The sequence below is a fragment of the Drosophila sulfurigaster genome, chromosome 2R, assembly GCF_023558435.1.
Source record: "Drosophila sulfurigaster albostrigata strain 15112-1811.04 chromosome 2R, ASM2355843v2, whole genome shotgun sequence".
Lineage (NCBI taxonomy): Eukaryota > Metazoa > Arthropoda > Insecta > Diptera > Drosophilidae > Drosophila > Drosophila sulfurigaster.
The window spans coordinates 27,677,655-27,702,072 of record NC_084882.1 but is presented as its reverse complement, the minus strand read 5'-3'; the positions used below and the strand labels follow the sequence as shown (position 1 = coordinate 27,702,072).

Here is a 24,418-nt window from a genome sequence, read left to right as displayed (position 1 = left end):
CACACACACTAACAAGCGAGCATATGTATGTATGTGTGTGTGTGTGTATGTGCGGGTGTCGATTAAGTTAATAATAATTATCCGATGAAAATTAAACAAAACTCAACATACGCACTTTCAATATGATCATTGATAAATGAAAAATCTATTTGTTGACCGCAAATAATTAGACTATTTAAATTATGCAACAGCCAAAGGTTTGTTGTGTTTGTTTTTGTATTTAAAAATGTGGTCAATATAAATCGATGATTGAAAAATGTATAATTGGTAAGCTCTCTATATTGCTGTGTGTAGAATACGTGTTACATGTGAGTGTATATGTGTATGTGTGTGTGTTTACAGTTAGGAAGAATTGGGCGACAATTTAAAAGCAGAAAAAATATTTACAAATAACTAATGTTAAAAAAAATATATATTAATTACACAAAATATTTATGTAATGACATTGTTTGCACTTTTTTTTTTTTTTTTTGGTTGCTTATCGTTTACGATCCGCGAAGCAATTAAACCAAAGGAGAGCTAATGGATTTCAGATTTTCTTTTTTGGATATAGTTTTCTTTTCAGTTAGTTCGATTCGCCTATTGGCATCGATATAAATGTATTGATTTTGTTTTTTGTATTTGCAGCCCATTATCATCATCATTGTGATCAACAGTTTTCCAAACTTCACATCATCATGGATATTTGTCGTTTAGGTTTTTTTCACGAATTTGTAGTCATATGTATATCGTATATAGGTAATTATCAGTAGTAAGCTTACGTTTGATTTCTCACATATCTTTAAAACTAATTCTAATAGCTATGCAAAACACATTTCCTTTTTGTATTTATTTATATTTATATATAAATTTTTGTTTTTGTTTCGTATGCATCTTTTTTTTTTTGCTTTTTATTTTCGAAAGTTTTAAACTTTTTTTTGGATTTGACATTTTTTTTCAAATAGTTTTAATAGTTTTTTTTCCAGAATTTTTCTTGTTTTTCAAATTAATGTAACAAGTGCAATAACTTAAGAATAAAATAAAGGATTTTCGATTTTGGACATGAACTTGTTTGTTAAATGCTGCTGAATCGGTTAGCCAATTGAACTGGGCTCGGAGGAGTTTATTATGTGGGCTGGGCTGGGCTGGCCAAGAGGGGAGGGGGATTGAAGTTGAAGGGAGGCAGTGTGCAATGCTAAGGAAAAGTACAGACGCCCATTTTGAAAAAATTGTCAATGGATGTCATATTCATAGCAATTGTGTTTTTCGTTTTGCTTCAATGTTTTTGAGTTTTTGCATTTCGTTTCAAATTGTAAATGCTTAAAAATAAAATTCGCTGACAGTTGGCGCGCCGCATGCCTCGATCTAGGTTATATATGGTTTTAACAATCGCCTACCTCTCTTAAATAACATAACATTACAATTGCGCCAATGCCACACACGATATATATATAAGTGGATATACGTATATGTATATATGTCTCTATATATGAATATATGTATATATAGATTGAATGTACTTTTGCGCTTGCATTTAATGTACAAAAGATCATTTGGTTTCTGTATATTAATTTCGTTTACCTTGTCGTTTTGGTTGTAATTATAATAGGGTTATTTTTAAATCGTTATCTTTATCTTTATGTTTATCGTTATCGTTATATGTTTATGTATGTTATCGTTATGTATATAGTACAACAGTTCATGGCATTACGTTCAATTATTGACGCTGCTTTATTATAGGAAATTTGCTTCTTGTTTGTTGTTGTTAATGTTGTTGTATAGAAAATATATAAAATATATTCGGATAAATAGCAAAATAATATTAATATAATATTTGAAAGCAGACAAAATGTAACTGAATCGAATGAATTGGCACTGGGTACAGACCCATAGTCTGCCTATATAGTTTGGGATGTTGTTGCTGCTGTTCTGAGCTGCTTGTGGTTTTTGTGTGTGTGTGCTAACAACATTGAGCATTTCATAAGAAATTGTTTTCAGTTAGATTTTTAAGTGAAAGTGAAATAATAAAGTAAAAGAAGTCGAGGAGAAAAACAACGGAAACAATTAATCGTAACTACAAAACCAACGCTAGGGGCAATTGCAATATATAAACAAAATTTCAAAATATTAACTTAATTAGGCTAACGCTAACGGATCTCCCCACATATCGCTTGACTCGAATACTACTAAAGAATAATATGAATAAACAAAAGAGAGAAGAGCTATTGGACATGCTACTCCAAATCGCTCTATGCTAATCGTAAGAGTCATATAAAGTAATCTAAAACCAATCTTCTGGTTGCGTTAACAAAATTACTTCTGTTGCGACGACGATGTTGCTGTTGTTGCTGCTGCCGCTGATGTCGATGCTGCTGATGTCGATGGTGCTGCTGTGACTGCCGCCGAGTTGGAGGCACGTGCTGCACTTAGCTGCGCTCCAACTTGAGCCGCCGGCTGTGGCTTGCCTTTGTGCTGCTGTTGCTGCTGCTGCTGACGCTTGTGTGGCGCCAGGCCAGAGTTGCTGCCGCCACGGCGCAACTCATGCTGTGATCCCTGCTGATAATTGCGATTGGCCACCTGTGGCTTGTTGCCCAGGGAACCACTGCGTATGCGTACTGTGCTGCTGCCAAAGGAGCCAGTGCGACGACGATTCTGTTGCTGATAGCCGCCGTATTGATGCTGATAGTGTTGCTGCTGCTGTTGTTGTTGTTGCTGCTGTTGCTGTTGCTGCTGTAGGAGACGGCCCACGTAATCGCTGCGATTGGTGATTGTGGTGTTAAGACGACGACCACCAGAAGTGATGACAGCGGTGCCATCGCTCTCGGACACACTGCGATGTCTGTTGAGAACACGACCCGGATTCAGGCTGCCAACACCCTGGAGCATCTCATTGATCTCGGGCTCGACAACGCGGAAGTCTTCAATGTTCTTGAAGCTCTTCAGATATTCGGCCAACTTGGGTTGCACCTCCAATTTCTCACCGTTCTTGTAGTACTTGAGGAAGGCCCAGAACTTCTCGAGGCCATACAATTGACCTAACGAAAGAGAAGGAAAGGATTTAATTTAGAATACCCTTTAGACAACTCTCTTAAGACTTTAGCTTACCTGTTTCGTAGTCGTTAATGGTCTCGTCCTGGAAGTCCTGATACACATTGGGTCGGAACTTTTTCTCCAAGCCATACGAGAAGAAGCGGAAGAGGCACTCGAGGCCATAACGGAACCCGTTGCCCGCATCGTCGAGCGCCAGCGTTCGGAATTCATTGTACATGCTCTTGTTGAAGTTCTCGCGCAGGAAGAAGGACCAGAAGCGATACAGCGTATTCATCTCCTGCGATTGTCCATAGCCCAAACGACGACGCTCCTTCAGGCAGCGTGAATGATACTTGTGATACGCCTGTTGCGTAAAGTTGTTCTCCTTGAGCAGCGCATGCGATGGATGCTGGAAAACGGGCAGCGATTGCGGCACCGACGAACCGAACGAGCCATACGACGACGTTGTTGGCGAGGTGCCAGCCGACGAGCCCATCGATGTGGTGCGCGGACGATGCTCTACCGTATCCAGCAGCCAGCCGACGTGAGCCTCCACTGGCGGATTGGCAGTGTGACGCAACTTGCGCTTCCTTGGCGTGCGCGGATCAATCGAATGTGAATTGGGAGCAGCATAGAAGCGAGCACGTCGCGATTTCAATGTGGAGTTCAAGGTTGAATTGAGTGTCGTATCACCCACAAGAGTATCGTCAGCATCGTGCTCGGGATCATCCACATAACTGGGTGGCGGCGGTGGTGGCTGCTGTTGCAGGAGCTGTGCTCCCGGTCGCTTGCCACCGGCTAGCTTCTCAAAGTCCGCCTGGGAGATGACATTGACGGTGCGATAATCGGGGACAATGTTTGTGGTGGTCCACAAGTCCTCCTCGTAGTTGGCCAAACCGTCGTTGATAATGTTCTCCAGATCTTGAGTGATTTTGGTGCGTGAGGTGAAGTCAGCGGTGCGATCGTAGCCCTCGTGCTTGGGGGCGCGTCCCACCTGGGCGACAATGAGCAGCTTGTTGATGTCACGATCGGCGAATTCGTAATCGGATTCATCGTCGTCGGAGAAGTTTTCGGTGAAGTTATTGATGCGTCCGGTGGCGGGTATGGGGTCCATTAGCTCCTCGTCAAATTGAAAGTCTAGTTCTTCCTTTTCGGCATGGCACTGAGCGGATGACGAAGCAGCAGCTGTTTTGGAGGAGGATTGGGAGTTGGTCGTGTAAGCAGCGTTGTTGCCAGATGATTTTAAGTTCTTATTATTGTTCTTATTGTTGTTGTTGTTGTTGTTTGTGGCATTTGTGACAGAGGCATTTGCGGTGGTTGTGTTGGACGTGTTGTTCGTGATGATTGCTGTTGATGAGGCGTTGGATGCGGATGCTGATGCAGATGCGGACGAGGGCGTGGTGGAGGTGGTTGTGGTGGTTTTGTTCGTGGTTGACTTTGTGGTGGATGTGGACGAGGTGGCGTTTGCGGTGACGGTGTTGTTGTTGGACTTGACATTTTTAACATTGTTGTTGTTGTTGTTACTATTATTATTGTTGTTATTTTTGTTGAGCGTTTGTGAAAGCGTTTGTTGTTGTTGTTGGTGTGTTGACGTGGTGGACGTGTTGTTGTCGATGTTGTTGCTGATTGATTTAGTAGTAGCGTTTTCTTTTAAAGCGTTTGTTTTGGAGCGTCTCTTTACCTCTTTCCACATGCCCTCAGGCTCCGCCACCAAAGCAGCTGCTACCCCATCACCAACACCAGCCTTATTAGTAGTTGCCCCTCCTCCCGATGGTGCAGCGCCCTGAGCTGCCCTGAGTTGTTTCTCTGGCGTCGAGCTGCTCTTTGGCTTCACACTCTCGGCCAGACCGCTCAGATGATCGGCCAGCTCGGCAGCAGCACCCGCCTTCTGTCCCTCCACACGCTGTGTCAGCGCACTAATGGCATTCACCGGATTCATACCCGATATGGTTGGTCGCTGCTGTTTCTCCAGCAGCATCTTGGGCACCAGATTCTGTGAATTCCTTGGCACCGGCGGCGGTGGTATGCTGCTCAGTGGCTTTGTTGCCATGCCAGCGGTGAGTATAGCTGCTGGTGGCGTTGCCTGCTGCTGCTCCACATCATCCTCCTTGGACACTGCCGCTGCCACAGCCTCTGTTGTTTTCGATTCAGTCTGCTTTTCTGGCTTTTGTTCTTGGTCCGGTTGCTGTTGTTGCTGCTGCTGCTGCTGCTGTTGCAGCAACTGTTGTTCAGCTTTGGCCTTTTGCTGCAGTTGCAGCTGCTCGGCCAAGGTGTGACCATGCTCATCGGTGACATCGCTGATGGGCCAAATGGTGGGCTCTGTTTTGGTGCGCACCTTGTAGCCCTCGAACAGTTCCAGCTTGTCCGAGTCCTTGATGGCGGTCACGATAAGGGCAACGTCTGTGGTGAGTGCCAAGACGCGATGGAACGAGGCGATCAGTGTGACTGGTATATAGCCCTCGGGATCCATTTTGCGTCGCAAAAAGAAGTCGCCATTAAGATTATCGGCGCTGAAATAGTATTCACTGTGGGGCAAAGAAAAATTGGGCGAGCAAAGACGTAAAGTTAATATCGGGAAGATTGAGAACATAGAACAAATGAAATATACAGTGCAGGCTTTAAAAGAGTGAACACTAACAAGTGAGTAACAATCATTATATAGTAATAGATACATTAGGAATCTTCAGTATACATAAATAATATACATGATAGTAGACATGATCAGTATTCAATATAATCAATATCAGTATATAGTATAAGAATACAAACATTACTCATCTTAGAACCACATTTCTTCAATTTTATGCATCTAGCGTGCACTGTATATTTAAACATGACATCCACACTTATTTACAATATAGATTATAACTACTATCACACATGGGGAAGGACTCTTCGGGGGTACTTACACTTGCTTCTTGATGGCCTCCTTGACGCTGGCAGCGTCCATTTCAATGTACGCAGCGGGCATGTTGCCAAAGTAGTGTGTGCCCATGAGCACATAGGATTGCGATGAATCTGCGCCGGCTGCGTCCGCCGGCAAATAGTTGACGTACTCGCCGGAAGCTAACAGATGGCGTGGTATGCGATTAGTTGGACGACCTGGTCCCGGTCTTGTGAATCCACCGCGCCCTTGCCGACCGCCGCGATACGGCGTCCGGAATCGGCGTGGACCGCGCACACCGCCCCCTGACGCTGTTGTCCCGGCACCCGATGCCCCACCACCTCCTCCTTCTGCTGCTGCCCCCGTGCGCTGGTCATCGTAGCCTGCGGCGCTGGGGCCGCTGCTACGCCAGGAATCCACGCGCTCGGACGCAGCAGCCGATGTGCGTGTGTTGTACGCATAACGGCCGCCGCCATGTGGCCGCGACGATTCTGTGGCTGCTCCACCGGCTGAGGTGGCATCTCCACCGGCACCTCCTGCACCACGTGCAACACGTGGCTCGTGGTAAGTGCGCGGCGGACGACGCTGGTCGTAGGCATCGTCGGCATAGCGACGATTGGAGCGACCGCCAATGGGCTTGGGGCGGCTAGACTTGGCCAGATCGATTGGCAGTGGACGCCACTTGTGCTTGGGTATCTTCTTGTTAATGGCAGCTGAGCCGGCAATGGGGCCAGGAGCTGGGACAGTTGTGCTGCCAGCAGATTGCTCGCCTTCTCGCTGGCTTTTGGCATCATGACTCGTGCTGGCTGTGGCAACGTTGCTGCCGCCTTGGCTATTGTTGTTGCTGCTGCTGCTATTGCTGCTGCTGGTGGCAGTTGCAACTGTTGTTGCTGCTGCTGCTGCTGATGCGGCTGCAACGTTCGACTCGGCACTAACTTCGTTAGCTGAAGCTGCTACTGTTGCTGCTGCTGCTGCTCCTGTTGTGGCGACTGTTGCTGCAGTTGCTGCACCTTTGGCCGCTGGCTGTCTCTTTGTCGAGCTGCGCTTGGTCTCGTTAACGGTGGCTTTGCCACTGCCCGAAACGCCGCCAATAAGCGTTGGCCACTCACCAACGTTGCTAAAGTCGCTGGCCTGCAGATGGCAGAGAAATTAAGGAATAATGTAGAAAAAGGATGCAAGAATGGATTCCATCATGCAATGCTTACCTTTTGATTGACCTTCTTTTTGTCCTTTACCACTGAGCTGGCAAGCGCATCCGCATTAGTTGCATCAACTGTGTGTATGTGGAGGGCAATGGAAAGTTTAGGAATTAGTAAGAATCAGGCCAATCACATCATGTTCGACGCAGTTGCGCCGACAGACAGAGATAGCAATACTCAAAGAGCGAGAGAGCGAAAGAAAGAACTGAGAGCATTTTACTCACCGTTTGCTGAAGCGGCGTCGCTTTTTGTTGCTGGTGCTGTTGCTGCTGTTGTTGTGGCTGCTGTTGCTGCTGCTGCGGCAGTTGTTGTGGCTTTTATTGCTGTCTGTGTTGCTGTCTGCTGCTGTTGTTGTTGTTGTTGTTGTTGTGTCTTTTTGTTGCTAGGATTGCTGGTATTGCTATGCTGTGCGTTTTGATTATTATTGTTGTTGCTGACAGTCTGTTTAGGTTGCTGTTGTTGCTGCTGTTGTTGCGTCTTTGGCTGCAAGACGCGTTTGTCCAATGGCGATGTGCCAGCTTTTGGGCTGCCCACTTGTTTTGTTGATATCTGCATGGGAATAACACACCAAGAATAGAGCAAAAATTAATTTATGTTCATTTACAACTACTAAGCAATTTGAAAATTAAGTATGCGTCACATAGTCCCGACTGGAAAATCAATTCAACTTGTTCTTTTTTTTTTTATTATAGTTCTAGGAGTTTGCTCGCTTCCAACTTCAACATAACCTAGAAAATAATGCGCCACAACAACATCAACCACAACAAGGGACAAAGACTTCTCCAGTCTTTGGTAAAGAGAGGGAGTGTCCCTAACCCACTTTTCGTACTATAAATAATGTGTATACCAGATTGAAGTGAAAAGTGAAATTACCTCAAGTTAAAATTAAACAACACGCTGTTCTTGCCAATTAATTATCAATCGCAAAAGGCAACTCGTAAAATGTTTTTAGTTTCTGTTATTCTTGTAATCTTATCGCACCACACACACACACGTACACTCGCACAATTTTGTTGTTTGTTTTGCTGTTTCACAGTTTCTTGTGTTTGTTGTTGGCGATCTTTTTCATGCTTTTTGCCTTGTCTCACTCTCACAAATTGTTTAAACAAATGGCTGAGTTTATTTATAGCTTTTACTGGAGCACTTTGTAAAAACGCGTGCGTTCTCTTTAACTGCTCGTTGAATTCTGTGCTCGACCATCGCAGCCAAGCCAACGACAATAACTCGTCGTCGACGTCGTTGTTGTCGTTGCTCTGCCGACGATTGCTGTGCTGTGCACGCGTTGACTACGTGAGCAGAAACGAGCACAGCAAAGATGAAAACAACAACGCGGCACAAAGAGGGCCACAGCCAACAGCGACAACAACAACAACAACTGGTTTAACACAAAGCAACAACAAAGAGAGTACATAAAAAATTCATTTCAAAATAAAAACAAAAAACAGCCGATGCGCCGGTTGCGCGCATAAGACACACAACGAACTGAAGCGAGAGAGAGCAAAACACAATGATGAGAGAGGAGCGGCGACGCAATTTGCCGGGCCAAGGCAGCGTGCAGAGACACAGCGCACAGAGCATGAAGCACCCTGTATCCATATACAGGTTTTGTTTTATGTGTATGTGCTGACTACTGCACGTAGTCTTTGCCTTCTTTTTGTGTTTTTATCATACATATTTATCCTATCGAATAACTACTGTATTTTCGTGTGCTTGACTGTTTAAATTAAGGTGTTGTTTTGAAGATATAGCATTGCATATTAATGCGAAACGCAAACAAAACGCTAATAAACATAAACATAAACATGCTGTAACTGTAACTGTAATGTGAAAAACAGCAAAACAAACAACATGTGATTTTCGGCACGTAGGCCACAGACGCTGCAGCAGCAGCCGCGGGTGGTTGGAAAAACTCGCCATGCAAGAGACTGAGACTGAGAGTGAGTGAGAGAGAGAAGCGAGTTTGGGAGAGAAGCTAATGAGCAAAAGAGAGCAAGTGTTGCATACTCAAAACGAGTTGTGCGCGTTGTATTTTTATTATTTTGTTTTTCTCATTTTAAATGTGTATGAAATTTTAATTTATTTACATGTGTTTTCGCCTTTGCTTCTTTTCGCAGTTTCCTTTTGTCAAGAACAAAAAATTCTCATGCGACAAACATCACGTAATCATTTTCAGAATGAATGTCTTCCAATTGTATTCTATTCCTAGGAAAAAAAAATAGAACCCTAAAATTGCACTCTGCAGGATTTCCCTTGACAACGTGGTGTACGATGATGAATCATCATCATCATCATAACAGCAAATTAAGGGTATCAGGGTCAGTAATTTTCCACTCGAAACGAAAGTTTACGGGAATGCAAACAATTTTCCCTTTGTAGTGTAGACACGTGAGTTGGGCGTGATGTTGATTCATGTAACTATAGTATTTATGTAAGTACGTTAACTAAAAGCAAATTTATTTATTGCCCTCTTATCTGTTTCATGACAATCGCCGCCTATAGCTGACGTATTTGCCATAAAATGTTTAAAAATAAAATACAATTTTAGTCAGATTAGAGGAATCATTAAGCTACATAGTCATTTTGATAATACAAGGTCATTAATTGAAAAAAGTACAGTGGGAACTGTTAAACAAAGAAAATGCAAGTATCTGAATCTATAGTATAGATTGAACTATCTTAGGAATATCTTAGATGTGCTTCTTGTAAATTTAGTCACCAACTAAAGATAAATTTAAGAAACGTATATTTTACAAAATTAAAAATAAAATTGATCTAGTTTTTGAAAACATTCCTCAAGGGCATGAAACTGGTGAATCATTAACTTCAACTATATTTATAATATAAAGAACTCTTTATGACAATAAAGGTTCTTTGTTTATTTAGACTAAATATTACTCATGATAACGCCGTCCTATAGTATAGGCTGATTTAATCCAGCGGGGTCTTTAGTATCTTGTCAAAACAACAAAGTTATTTTAAGAGTTTCTGGCAGTAGTCCATTAGCAAAGGCTTTCACATCATTTGCATAGCAAAAAACTCGCTAACCCATTAATCATATAAGAGAATGTATGCATTTAACATATAACAAGTCGATTTACATTTCTATAAACTCATCACAAGTCACGAATCAAATCGAAAGAACCTTGAGAATATTTTTTTTGCAAACCAAAACTTGAACTTGCCTTTCGATTTATTCACTTGGATTGCAGCAAATAGTAATACGCAATAAAGTTACGTTTGCTATTGTTGTTGTAACACTTTGGAGTCACAGAATAGATATATCTATTGGAATTGGAAATTTTCAGTTCTCAGTTCTAAACATTTGTTTAGTTCCACAACGAACGATCGCTGAAAGACAACTGAGGCGAATCCCAAGCAAAATAACATTTTTAAATGTCCCCCCAACAGTTAGCAACGTTTCGCAGTCAACGTCGACGGCTTTTTTCGCTTGACATTAGAATCAAGAACATCGGGTGCGAACCCGAGGCAGGTCTTGTCTTGCAAATGAAATCGTATAAAAAGTAAATAAAAAGCCGCAAAAAACGTGCAAAAAGACCCACATTCTCTTTTCGTACTTTTTTTAGTCTATTTGCCGTACTCCCCTGCTACGGCTTCTCTCTCTCTCTCTCTCTTCAGACCGTAATCACACCAGTTGAGTCTTTCTACGTTTCAGAAAATTGAAATAGATTGCAATGCGGGCAAAAGATGACGATGCCGGCCGCAAAAGTCGTTATGTAAAATAAAAAAATACTCGTAACTAAGCAGAATTTGAGCAACAATAACAACATCAACTGTGAGTTCAAGACAACGTGCTCATAATCAAATGAACGACTCGAGACTTTACATACCTCCCGACTTATTGACTGCGAGGGGGGGCTTGGCCCCTGACTAGCTAAGCAGGTTTTTCAACTGAATTGCAAACATGCTCGCACAGCCCGGACAACGGCTTCAAAAAGTACAAAACATGCCTTATCAATTAAATGGCAAATAAGAATGCCGACAACTAATGAACACAATTGCTATTTACAAAAAAAAAAAGGCTGAAAGATACCTCTTACTTAACTTTAAGTACAAGAAAACAGTGCTTGTTTAGTATTTGATCATACCTTTAGTATTTTTATATAGTATATTTTCAAGATTTATACTTTTATCTTTACAAAGTTGCATACTCCTTTTTGAAACTCCGAGTACAGGGTACAAAGAGGTCAATACTTGAGCGTAAACAAATTTATGAGTATTTTTCATTTTACTTTTAGCTATTTTTAGTATTTTTATTGGATTGGACAATGACAACAACAATGACCAAATGGAGCCAACTGAAGGCGACGACTCCAAAGTGCTTCAGAGTGGGGGTAATGAGGGTGTGTGTGTGTGTGTTTGTGTTTGTGTGTGTGTGGGAGGGTAAGTATAAGTAAGTTGTTTATGTTTTGCTGCGGGGGTCTTTATAAACACACCCAACTGCGTACCTTGCCTATCTCAAGGCAAGAACCGAAGCAAACCAAGTTGTTATCGCCGCGCTCTAGGGGGAAATGAATGATTCTCAGTTAACACAATTGTAAATATGCTTCAGTTTTTAACAGAAAGGTGTTAATAATTTGTGCAATTAACAGTGTAATTAATTCAAATTCGAACGATAATTACAACTGATGACTTGACAACATAACACCAAAAGTGCAAACATTTTGATGTGCATTCATATAATAGGAATTTTCAATGAATATTTTATATTCTTTGCTTGCCTTTTTATCTACATAAAGCCACAAAACTACGCAGCGATATTTATGAGAATTTGAAATGTTTATAAAGTAATACAATCTTATCTATAATAGTAAACTATTTCATGCAGCACAGCTGTCTAGATCGGATGACAATCTGGTTTATATACTTATTGAACAGACAACCGATCAAATGATAAGTTAAAGTACATTATTACAGTATTTAATTCAAGTATCCATTTAATATTCGCTATATTTAATTGGTGTAGTTAGTAAAGCATGTCAACTACTACAACTATTACAAAATTACTGCAATTACGTAAGTTCATTATTCAATTTAATTTCATTCACATTAAATCAATATTTACTATGTACTTGTACAATAAATTCATATAACAATCGTTATCAGAACACGGATTAATGACCTGAGATAATGCAGCTTTGCTAGGAATACTACGACGTTATATAATGCAACAAAAGATATACGCAATACATTATATCAGATTTTTTACGCATTTCGTCTAACATATAGTATCAAGGATTTCTCAATTTTCATCATAATCTGCAGTCTTAAGATCCAGGAAAAGACAAAACATGGAAAATTTTGTGAATGCCAATGACATGAATGCTTAAGAAATAATGATCGAGAAGAAAGAAAATTCCACAAACGAAATGTATAAGAACAATTTCAACAAAGAAGAGCACATCCAGTGAATTCAACTGTGATAAAATTATTAATACGTTCTATTATCTCTTACACATAAATAATGTGCCATTAACTTCAAAATTAAAACTAATTTTAGCTTTAATTTATTCGAAATGATGTCATTATTTTAAATGATCGATTATCAATATTCTACTGTATTTTTATACCCGCTACCCATAGGGTAAAAGGGTATTATAACATTGTGCCGGCAGGAAATGTATGTAACAGGTAGAAGGAGGCATCTCCGACCCTATAAAGTATATATATTCTTGATCAGCGTCAACAGCCGAGATCTAGCCATGTCCGTCTGTCCGTCCGTCCGTATGAAACACTGCATCTCAGAGACTATATGAGATAGATAGATACTTTTTTCGACAGCATTTGTTGTGTTTGCACGCAGATCAAGTTTGTTTCAAATTTTTGAAATACTTTTGTATGGGCGAAAACGCCTACTTACTAGGGCTCTTAGTTGCTTTGGTCGACAATCTGATGCATTGTGCTGTCTATGGTATATTTTGAATGGTGTACTATACCGATATACCAAACATATCGTTTGGTATAATTTTAGTATTTTCGGTATATTTTCTCAATACTAAAATGTTTTCAATACTAAAACTCAATAATGTGATCTGTCCAGGCAAAGTAAATGTATTTGTGATTTCGTTGGTGCTCAATATTCGACAAATAAGTCTAATACGTTTTTAATTTATACCCAATTTGATCTAGATGAATTATTATCGAATCGAGATTATTCATAAAATGCAACAGCAACTCATTAGACAACTCAAATACCATTCTAAACGAATTAGAAATTCAAATAGTTTACCGTCGATCGTCATGAACCTCCGACTGAAATTATTCACCGTGGCTCTACCATTATTACTTTCATCAGGATTTGTGAGATCATTCACATGTAAGAAAAAGCTATCATTGTTTAAATATAATCATTTTGTTGCAGAATGCATCCACCCTGAAATTCACGAACGTAATCTGTCAGTCTCTCAATAAATCATTGGTTCGGTTTGAAGAGTGCCGGTTACGAGTTTTCAGACGAAATATGATCACTTTCAATTTAAATGCAACGATTTTGCATCCAGTAAATGTTGTCTACGTTAATACACAAGTCTTGAAGAAAGCAAATGGATATAAGCCATTTCTAATGAACATAACCTTTGATGGGTGTGAGTATCAGCGAAGTCGCAATAATCCCTACATTAATTTAATATATACATTAACAAAAGATGTTACAAACCTTTTTCACAAGTGTCCCTTCTACGTGAGTTGATGTAATTCAATAATTGTCAACAATTGATTTAATAAAACGTCTTCTTCATAGGGTACGATTTTCATGAAGAATCTTCATGTAACACCATCGATGATTAAACTTCCATTGCCGAGCGGAGACTATCTATTAGAAACTAACTGGATGCCGTTTATGAGAACACAATTTATAACTAAATTCTATTTTGCATTTGTAGAAGATTAAAGCTGAACATTTAAATTCTTCGAAAATAAAGTATTTACCAAAACAAATAAATTTGTTATTGTCATTTAGATAGTGAGCAATTTCCATCACATAATTGACTTATTTATAGTTCGTCTAATGTTTTTATTATACCCGCTACCCATAGGCTAGAAGGGTATTATAACTTTGTTCCGGCAGGAAATGTATGTAACAGGTAGAAGGAGGCATCTCCGACTCTATAAAGTATATATATTCTTGATCAGCGTCACCAGCCGAGACGATATAGCCATGTCCGTCTGTCCGTCTGTGTGTCTGTCCGTCTGTCCGTATGAACACCTACAGTGGTTCACAGCTTATTTCAACCACCACCAACCGACAACTTTGAGTTAGTGTACTGGCCAAACTAAAAGAGGTATTAATTTTATTTAAACGCAGGATTTTAGTTTAATGTTTTAATATACAAGATACTTTTTCATTTATCCTCTAATTTTTGTTTACTATATAAAATTATTGAAAAACAAAAAAATGCCAAAAAAAAGTACCACAGCTTATTTCAACCAGCTGAAAATAACTAAATATAAATATGTTAAACTGTGTATTTAGAATTTCGTATGACCTCCTTCTTGGTTATTAGCTCCTTCCAGACAGTTTGGAATAGATTCCACCAATTTTTTGTGATATAGGGCCTAATTTTGTCCCATTCTTCCACTAAAGCCGTTTTAAGGTTAGATTTGTTGGAAATTGGCCTTTTTCCGATGTTCTGGTCCAAAATGGCCCAAAAATTTTTTACAACATTTATGTCAGGTTACTGAGCTGATGGTTTCATGACATGACGACAGTTGCACATTAGCCAATCTTGGCCAATTCCTGCCTTAAGCCTAGGGTCATTGTCTTGGTAGAAGCGGAAATCATCCTTAATGCCCAGTTTATCTGCACTTTGGATCAAATTGACATTCAGTACCTCTAGGTATTGAGTCTAGTCAATGGTCGCGTCAATAAAATTGAGTTTTCCGACTACGGCTGTGGACATACAGGCCCAAACCACGACGCTACCACCGTAATGCGTGACTGTAGGCTTTAAATTTATCTTTTGAAGCCCGGAATTTGGATTCTGACCGACATATGGAGCTCAACCAAGCCAAAATGTTGATTTTGGACTCGTCCACAAATATGATTAAGTTCCAAAAGTTTTTATCCTTTCCCACATGCTCCTTGACAAATTTCAAAGGAGCCTTTTTGATTCGCGTGCCTTATAAACGGTTTCTTGCGTCTTGTACTGTCATTAAGGTTACTTTCCCGAAGTACTCTCGAATTGATTCTGGGTGGCACGCCTTACTCAATTCCTCCTCTATAACACTGGCAAATTTTGGTGGCGAAAATTTTGAATTTTCCCGATTTTCCGGACAATATAACACGCGTCGGTCTCATTAAAAAATGCATTGGGTACATTTTTGCCCTTCTCATGCACTATACATTCCCGAAAAAAACAATGAAATGATTATTTGCACAGTCGAAACACTCAGATGCAGCAATTCATAAATTTTGGACGGGAAAATCCATTCTTTAAAGGAGCTATGACGTCATTTTCCTTCTCAATTGTGGTTCACGGACCCATTTTGTAAAATACGCGTGTATTTCGAGATCTAAAGCTTAAAATGTCGAAAATCTAACTTCTATGTATTGAAAATACTATATACAAAGCAATAGATCCATAAAGACCAGTTATTTTCCTAGGAAACTGATCTTCGCACAGCTGCAAAGTTGCTGGTTGAAATAAGCTGTGGTACTTTTTTTTGGCATTTTTGTTTTTCAATAATTTTATATAGTAAACAAAAATTAGAGGATAAATGAAAAAGTATCTTGTATATTAAAACATTAAACTAAAATCCTGCGTTTAAATAAAGTTAATACCTCTTCTAGTTTGGCCAGTACACTAACTCAAAGTTGTCGGTTGGTGGTGGTTGAAATAAGCTGTGAACCACTGTAGATCTCAGAGACTATAAGAGATAGAGCTATAATTTTTTCGACAGCATATGTTATGTTTGCACGCAGATCAAGTTTGTTTCAAATTTTTGCCACGCCTACTTCCGCCCCCGCAAATCAAAAAATCGAATAACAAGTGTAATTTTAAAGCTAGAGCTACGAATTTGAGTTGCTTTGACCGACAATCTGGCACATTGTGCCGTTTATGGTATATTTTGAATGGTGTACTATATCGATATACAAAACATACCATTTGGTATATTTTTAGTATTTTTTTTTTTAGTATTTTCGGTATATATTGGAAATGATACTGCAATATTTTGCCTTTATTAAAAATGGGTAGCGGGTATCTCACAGTCGAGCACACTCGACTGTAACTTTCTTACTTGTTTTAATGTGTACCCTATTTAATATTGATTAATTATTATCGAATAATTGTAGTTTATAAAATGTATTTGCCACTCATCAGAAATCTAAAACACAATTCTAAACGAATATGAAATCCAAATAGTTTACTGTCGACCATCATGAACATCCGAGTTAAATTATTCACCGTGGCTCTTCCTTTAGTGCTTTTAACATATTTGGTAAGATCCTTCGATTGTAAGAATTCACGATTGTTTTAAAAATACATTTTTGTAGAATGCGTCTGCCTTGAAATTCACAAATGTAATCTGTGAGAGTCTAAATAAATCATTGGTTAAGGTTCAGGAGTGTCGGTTACGAGTTCTTAAACGAAATATGATCACTTTTAATTTAAATGCAACTATTTTGCATCCCATAGATGTATTTTATGTTAACACAAAAGTCTTGAAAAAAGCAAATGGATACAAGCCATGGCTAATAAACATAACCTTCGATTGGTGTGAATATCAGCGAAGTCGCAATAATCCCTATATTAATTTAATATATACATTAACAAAAGATGTTACAAACCTTTTTCAAAACTGTCCTTACAATGTAAGTTAATTTAATTGAATTATTTGTAGCAATTTAACTTATGTATACCTTCTCATAGGGTACGATTTTCATGAAGAATCTTCATGTAACACCATCGATGGTTAAACTTCCATTGCCTAGTGGAGAATATCTATTAGAAACTAACTGGATGCCGTTTATGAGAACACAATTTGTAACTAAATTATACTTTGCATTTGTAGAAGATTAAAGTTGAACATTTAAATTCTTCGAAAATAAGGTATTTACCAAAACAAATAAATTTGTTGTCATTTCGATAGTGTACAATATTTGACAAATAGAAGACTTATTAATGTTCCGTCTAATATGTTTATAATTTATTTCCCATAGGCTCTAAATGGAATATTATCAAACTATTGTTATTTATACGTAATGTATAGCAACTCGTCAGACAATTAAATCACTATATTCTGAATGATTTATTAAATGAAGATAGTTTACCGACGACCATCATGAAGCTACGACTAAAATTATTCGCTGCGGCTCTACCGTTATTACTTTCTTCAGGATTTGTGAGATCATTCATATGTAAGAAAAAACTACCAATGTTTAAAAATAATTATATTTTTGCAGAATGCATCCACCCTGAAGTTCACAAACGTAATCTGTGAGTCTCTCAATAAATCATTGGTTCAATTTGAGGAGCGTCGGTTACGAGTTTTCAGACGAAATATGATTACTTTCAATTTAAATGCAACTATTTTGCATCCAATAGATGATTTCTACGTTAATACACAAGTCTTGAAAAAGGCAAATGAATACAAGCCATTTCTAATGAACATAACTTTTGATGGGTGTGAATATATGCGAAAACGCAATATTCCCTACATTAATTTACTGTATAGATTAACAAAAGGTGTTACAAACCTTTTTCAAAACTGTCCTTACAATGTAAGTAAATTTAATTGAATTATTTTTAGCAATTTAACTTATTTACAACTTTTCTTAGGGTACGATTTTCATGAAGAATCTTCATGTAGCACCATCGATGATTAAACTTCCATTGCCGAGCGGGGAATATCTATTAGAAACTAACTGGATGCCGTTAATGAGAACACAATTTGTAACTAAATTCTACTTTGCATTTGAGGAGGATTAAAGCAGAAAACTTTAAAACCTCAAAAATGAAATATTTATAAAACAAATATTTTTTTTTTTCATTTAGTTAGAGAAGATTGTTTCATAAATAGTTTTCTTATTAATGAACCGTATAATATGTTTATAATTTATGCCCCATAGGCTCTAGACGAATTAATATGGAACCATTGTTATTTATAAAATGTAATAGCAACTCATCAGACAAATAAATCACTATATTCAGAATGAATTATTAAATGAAAATAGTTTATCGATGACCGTCATGAACCTCCGACTGAAATTATTCACCGTGGCTCTAGTTTTAGTGATCTTAACATGTTTGGTGAGATCCTTCGATTGTAAAAAGTACCAATTGTTTTAAAAATTCATTTTTGTAGAATGCATCCACCTTAAAATTTACAAACGTAATCTGTGAGAGTCTAAATAAATCATTGGCTAAGGTTCAGGAGTGTCGGTTACGAGTTCTTAAACGAAATATGATCACTTTTGATTTAAATGTAACTATTTTGGATCCAATAGATGTATTTTATGTTAACACACAAGTCTTGAAAAAAGCAAATGGATACAAGCCATTTCTTATAAACATAACCTTTGATCTGTGTGAATATATGCGAAAGCGCAATATTCCCTACATAAATTTAATATATACATTAACAAAAGATGTTACAAACCTTTTTCAAAACTGTCCTTACAATGTAAGTTAATATTATTGAATTATTTTTTAGCAATTTAACTTATTTACAACTTTTCTTAGGGTACGATTTTCATGAAGAATCTTCATGTAACACCATCGATGGTTAAACTTCCATTGCCTAGTGGAGAATATCTATTAGAAACGAACTGGATGCCGTTTATGAGAACACAATTTATAACTAAATTCTACTTTGCATTTGTGGAGGATTAAGGATTAAAGTTCATACATTTGAACACAATTCAATTGGGAATTTTCTAAAAATAAAGTGGAAATTCTATATATGGATTTCTGGTTGGCGTCAAGTTATAATCTAATGACTGCCCACTGAAGTGACTAATAAAAAATTGCTTAATTGGTAAACAGTTAAGTTGATTGCATATTTACTTTCGTTTTCATGTTTGTGTTGTTGTATCTGGTTATTCTTGTCGCAAGTGTTATTATTATTACGCGTTGTGTTGTCGTAATCGCTCCCAGATTTATGGCCGTTCTTTATTACCATATACACTCATACTCACAACGCAACACAAAATACAACTCAGTCAAAGCAAGGTACTGCCACGGTATGAAATTCGTAATGAGTATGAAAACAACACGAGAACCGGCAGAGAAGCAACGAGAGAGTGAGAGCGAAAGAGATGGGGAGAGTAACACGTTGTTGATATCAACAAGTACTTGTACAGCACATACATACATACATACAATGCATGTGTGTTTGTATATGTATGTGAATATGTTTATACGTATGCAATATCGGGTTTAAGATTCCACGTTTATATTTCGCGTCGGTCGAACATTCTAATTTCCATTTATTATTCACGGCACAACACGGCGAATTCAGAATTCACCACAGCACAGCAAGTGTGGTGAGTTTACGACAATCAAAAGACACGTGCTGCTAACGGACTTTCATTTGCTCTAAATGCTTTTTGTTATCTCATTTCATTTATCAAGTATAGAAATATTAAGTTGTTTTATTTTGCAGGTTCCGAAATTATAAAATGACTAGGTACACAAAACATAAATAGTAGTAAATTTCTTTGTCGCGCACGTTGCGAACGTCTGAAAAGTCACACGTCAACTGGATTTGAATTCGCTGCGATTTCGCTGCGATGTGGAATTGCGATACAATTCGCTGCGTTGCGGTGCAGCGACGACGTCGACTGTGGTAGTTAAAAACAGAGACAAGAACAGACAAGTCGAAACTTGTGTGACAACAGACAAAAGCCCACAGACAGGCAAAAACAATAACAAACGGAAGCTAAAAGCGAGAGTTGATTTTATTATCATTGTTGTTGTTGTTGTTGCAGCTGTTCACCTCGGCAACAGAGCAAATTGAATTTCGAAAGAAGCTTCTTCTTGCTGCCTAATTAGTCTAATTTGCATAATGTAGGCCAAGCGAGGGAAGCTTAAACAATTTGTCAACAACTCCCAATTGGGATATTTGGAGAAACTGTACATTAAATTGAAAAAGAGATAAGGATAATTAACTTCATGGGAATGGGAAAATGTTTTATCTTCAAATGTGCCACACCTCTCAAGATGCTTTTTTGCTTCTACTTTTCAGTCTGCACTTTCATTACTTATTCTTTTACACACACAAAATTGCTGTTTGCTTTTTCCTCTCGTTTTCGTTTTTGATAAACAACAACAACCACAACGTGGAACTAACGGCAAATGCTGACGTTGACGTCGCTGTCAACAGAGGCAGCGGTAGCAGCAGACACAGTGAGCGCTGCCGCTGTCTCTGCTGACCTTGACATTTATTTTTAACTGTACAATTTTACTTTTTCCTCTCATCGCTGCTGTGTGTGCGATGATAAATGTGGAAGAGAACATCAGAAAATAACATCAACAACGCGAAAATCCAATTAATTTCGAGACGAATACAGATCGAAAACATAGACGCGAATTTAATCGCGTAATGAGAGCAAAAGGCGTAATAAACAATCGCCGAATGTGAACGCAAAGAGCAAAAGACAACAACCGATTGATGATGTTCTTGTTGTTGTTGTTTTCCTTGTGGTGGTTGTTCTTCTTCTTGTTGTTGTTGTGGGCGTGTTTTAGGTGAACTTTTTCGCCGGTGACGATGGCTTCATTTATTCTCTCTCTCTCTCTCTCTTGTATTGCATAATACCAACCCAAAAATAATAAAATAGAATAACAAAACGAGCTACAGCAAAATAAATGCCAACAAATAATTCGTTTGTTTGTTAATTCTTTTTGTGTCTGCCTTTCGCTTTGTTTTGACTAATTGTTTCTATTCAAATATTATGCAATGCGAATGCAACAGAAGCAATAAATTGTATTCACTATGAGAATGCAGTCGAAAAAAAAACAGATAACAAACAAAAGAAATCACAGTAGGCATTTGTTATGATTACTAAAAACAATATAACGTGTTTTCCACTCCCCACATTGTTGTTGTCGTCGTCTGCCTTGTGCACTTGTGTTTATCAGCTGTTATGCTTTGTGGCATTTGTTGCGTATACGCCATTCTACGCACATTTGTTTACCAACAACAGACAGCAGATCAACAAACAAACAAAACAAAAACAACATCGTCGCCTAGTCCACAACATTTCGTCATACGAAAATCTTTGTTGGCCTATCCAAAGTGCGCATAAGAAACGTGTTTCAGCCTGACTGCGATAACTTATCGATAACGATTGCTTTCCCCATTCGCACAGAAAACAAACGTGTTTCATTCAGCGTTGCCTATTCAGCTATTTTTTACGTTAAATCTGGCTAGTTTTTAATGAGTTACTCTGACTAATATTCGAAATCAATAAAATTACTTAGCAATAGATTAAATTGTCGCTGTATAATTATGTAGTGACAACCTATCATAATCATGACACGACTATAAATCATGCATTTTTGTTTATTGTAATTTGAGAAACTCACAGAACGGGGAAAACTTTTTATTTGTGACATTTGTATGGAGGATTCTCAATTCCACTAAGTAATAGTTGGACTATTCCCGCTCTTCCCCAATGGAAAAGAAATAGATACTACTATATACGATCACTCACCTTCCAAGCGTTAACCTTTGGCGGCGGCGCTGCTACAAAGCGCTTTGGCTGCGGGGCTGCTGCTCCGCCGGCTGCTGCTGCAGTCGAGGCTCCAGCTGGGGCAGCTGATTGAGGATCAGTGTCGGACTTGGCTTCGTTGCCGCTGCTTGTGGCTGCCTCGAGACTGGCGCTGGGTGAGGTATCATCAGACTTGCGTTCCTTGTGGTTCTTGTTGTTGCCACCGGATGGGGCAGGATTTTTGCGTGGACTATTGCCGCGGCCAGGACGTGAGCGAACGCTTTGTTTACGTCCCTCGCCGTCACCGCCACGACGTTGCTTTTGTCCCTGTCCTGGACCCGAGCCACTGGCTCCATTTCCGGCACCTGATTGCTGATGTTGTTGTTGCTGTTGTTGCTGCTGCTGCTTGTCGCGATACGATTCACGACCAGTGATCGTTTTATCCTTGCGAGCCTTTTTGCGATCGCGTCGATGATGCGAGAGCACCGGCAAAAAGTCATTGTTATCGTCCATTTCCGATGAATTCTCCGCGGTGTTATCGCCACCAGCAGCCGCACGTTTCTCGCCCACATTGGGGGCATCTTCAGCGGCGGCGGCAGTGGCAGCTTCGGCTGCAGCAGTTTCCTCGCTCCATGATTTCAATGTCTTCAAATTCGGTTGATTCTCCTTATTGTCAACGGCCGCTTGCTTCTTGCTGTCCAAATTCTGCACAACATTGGCATACGATGCAGTGGCAGCGGCAGCAGCAGCAGCAGCTGCGGCGGCGGTGGCAGCGGCAGCAGTTGGGGCAGCAACAGCAGCTGAAGCAGCTGTGGCAGCTGAGGCATCCTCCTTGCTGCTTGACATCTTCGCTAGCCTTGTTTCGTTTGCTAGTTGGGTTGTTGTTGTTCTTGCTCGAGCAGGCAACTCAAGTTGCCGCTACTCCAGATTGTCGCGCCTCCTCTGCGTTGCACGTTGCGGGTTTGTTGGATGGGGAAACTCTTTGGTGCTTCCTTGCCACACAAAATAATACAAAAACGAGCGTATGCAACGAGTAACTGTAAAGAGACAGAGAGACCAATGTTGTAAGTCACAAGATGCAAGTTGTTGTTATTGTTTTTACATGCACACACACACACACACACACATACACACACGCTTTTAATGCCAGACAACTTTTTGCACCTCGACCTTTTAAAGAAGAGCAATAACAAAAAACTGCATTCGGCTTACATTTTATGCACTAGCAATGTGCCATAGTATTCGCCTTCGTCCCCCTTGCTGTCCCGTGCCACAAAATATCGCGTATATAACAATATTTGTATAATATTTCGATATCCCCCGATTTGCACGCTCTTTTTCGTTTAATAATATTTGTTGATTTGTTGTTGTCACTATGCACACAGCAAACGGTGCATTATAAACGCCTCTAATGAAGCACAATAAATTGATAGTGAGTGTGGCGAGTATAGCAACTAAAAAACTGAAGTATAATATTATGCAGCCACCACAAGTGAGGTTAAGGCGCGGCGGCGAAGCAAGCAGCAGCAGAGCAGCACCAGTTGTTGTAGCTACAAATGCCCCCCACACTAGACGAAGCAGCAGACCAAAAAGCAACAAGCGCTTAGTGGCGGCGCTGCCAACTCGTCTCAAAAAATGGCCACACTACAACTGCTCAAATTTGAATGCGACGCAATACCCCCAACAAAAAAAATTATCAACTTGATGAGATAGCCTGCAATATGAATGAATGCTGGCTACATTTGTTAAACAGGTAGAAGCAATTATTAAACAGGTTAAGGGAAACAACAACAAATGCGGCGTAGCGTGGTTATGCAACACAACAACGCTTGCATCGTGTGCATCCCTGGCGCAGCGAACAGCTGTTTTGTGCAGCCAGCAGAAGCAGCAGCCTCAGCAGACAGCGCTGCTTGCTGCACTCACTATTCTCAAGCTCAAATTTCAACAAATGACTTTTACGCACACGCATACACTCGCACATACACACACACGCATGCACATTTAATTATATATATTTATGGTATATAAACAAAAAATTACGCACCACGAATCTAAATCACAATTATATGTGTATATACGAAAAACAACACACGAGAGCAAGAACAAAAAAAATTGATACACAATTCACCGAGTTTTTTTTTTTTGATTTGCTCTTTGCTTTGCTAACGTTTCACGTATGCGTTGGTTAGTCGCGTTGCTGTTGGTGTTGTTGCTGCTGTTGTGTTGTTGTTGTTTTTATTTCTCGTATGCTTTGCTTTGCGGTTTTCGTACTCTTCGCACTCACACTCACTCGCTATCGCTTGCTCGCTCACTCACGCGCTGGTGGGCTGGTAGGTAAGAACGAACGTTTTTTTTTGTTGGTTACGAATAAGCTCGAATGCAAATAATTCGCACAGATTGTCACAAATTGCAATAGTAATCAGTTACTAGTTAACACGTTAAGCACTTGTTTATGTTTTAACAGCACTTTGCAGCATTATTTCATAATAAAATCTCGGATACCGAGCAAGACATGTGGTTTTTTACCCGTCGCGGTCGAAAAGAGCGTGACCGCAAGTTCTAATTTAAAATATACCGTTTGTCAAGACAAAACATGCAAAATATACCGCTTCCGCAATGGGTGAGATGGATAGGAGGGTAACACTGATACTTGTGATG

The 24,418-nt window shown here is 39.4% G+C and overlaps 2 protein-coding genes across 4 annotated transcripts; one reads left to right on the top strand and one right to left on the bottom strand.

The window, feature by feature from the left end:
* Window positions 1–211: 211 nt before the first annotated feature.
* Window positions 212–24,299, bottom strand: LOC133836009 (la-related protein 1). 3 transcript variants are annotated; one of them, XM_062266257.1, is made up of 7 exons: window positions 23,805–24,298; window positions 21,764–22,797; window positions 7,317–7,641; window positions 7,099–7,166; window positions 5,919–7,024; window positions 3,085–5,534; window positions 212–3,014 (listed from the first exon to the last, which is right to left on the bottom strand). In XM_062266257.1, the coding sequence occupies exons 2-7, from the start codon at window positions 22,604–22,606 to the stop codon at window positions 2,293–2,295; spliced, it is 5,514 nt and encodes a 1,837-aa protein (XP_062122241.1). In that variant the 5' UTR covers window positions 22,607–22,797; window positions 23,805–24,298; the 3' UTR covers window positions 212–2,292. The 3 variants fall into 3 exon arrangements, with proteins under 3 accessions (XP_062122241.1, XP_062122242.1, XP_062122244.1); XM_062266260.1 differs by lacking the exon at window positions 212–3,014 and having other exon boundaries at window positions 4,009–4,194; window positions 4,691–5,534; window positions 23,805–24,299; XM_062266258.1 differs by lacking the exons at window positions 21,764–22,797; window positions 23,805–24,298 and adding an exon at window positions 19,116–19,142.
* LOC133836014 (uncharacterized) lies at window positions 13,120–14,119 on the top strand. The gene is made up of 3 exons (XM_062266275.1): window positions 13,120–13,410; window positions 13,472–13,789; window positions 13,850–14,119. Exons 1-3 carry the CDS (start codon window positions 13,240–13,242, stop codon window positions 13,997–13,999), a joined length of 639 nt encoding a protein of 212 aa, XP_062122259.1. The 5' UTR covers window positions 13,120–13,239; the 3' UTR covers window positions 14,000–14,119.
* Window positions 24,300–24,418: the final 119 nt, after the last annotated feature.

What these genes read in the sequence shown, in the direction of transcription:
- LOC133836009 (XM_062266257.1), bottom strand. Translation starts at nt 22,606, where the DNA reads ATGTCAAGCAGCAAGGAGGATGCCTCAGCTGCCACAGCTGCTTCAGCT. An exon ending in GAGGCCATCAAGAAGCAAGT is followed by an intron (nt 5,535 to 5,918) that starts GTAAGTACCCCC and finishes TTTGCCCCACAG; the next exon opens with TGAATACTATTTCAGCGCCG. An exon ending in CATTAACGACTACGAAACAG is followed by an intron (nt 3,015 to 3,084) that starts GTAAGCTAAAGT and finishes CTCTTTCGTTAG; the next exon opens with GTCAATTGTATGGCCTCGAG.
- LOC133836014 (XM_062266275.1), top strand. Translation starts at nt 13,240, where the DNA reads ATGAATTATTATCGAATCGAGATTATTCATAAAATGCAACAGCAACTC. An exon ending in TATTACTTTCATCAGGATTT is followed by an intron (nt 13,411 to 13,471) that starts GTGAGATCATTC and finishes ATTTTGTTGCAG; the next exon opens with AATGCATCCACCCTGAAATT. An exon ending in TTCACAAGTGTCCCTTCTAC is followed by an intron (nt 13,790 to 13,849) that starts GTGAGTTGATGT and finishes TCTTCTTCATAG; the next exon opens with GGTACGATTTTCATGAAGAA.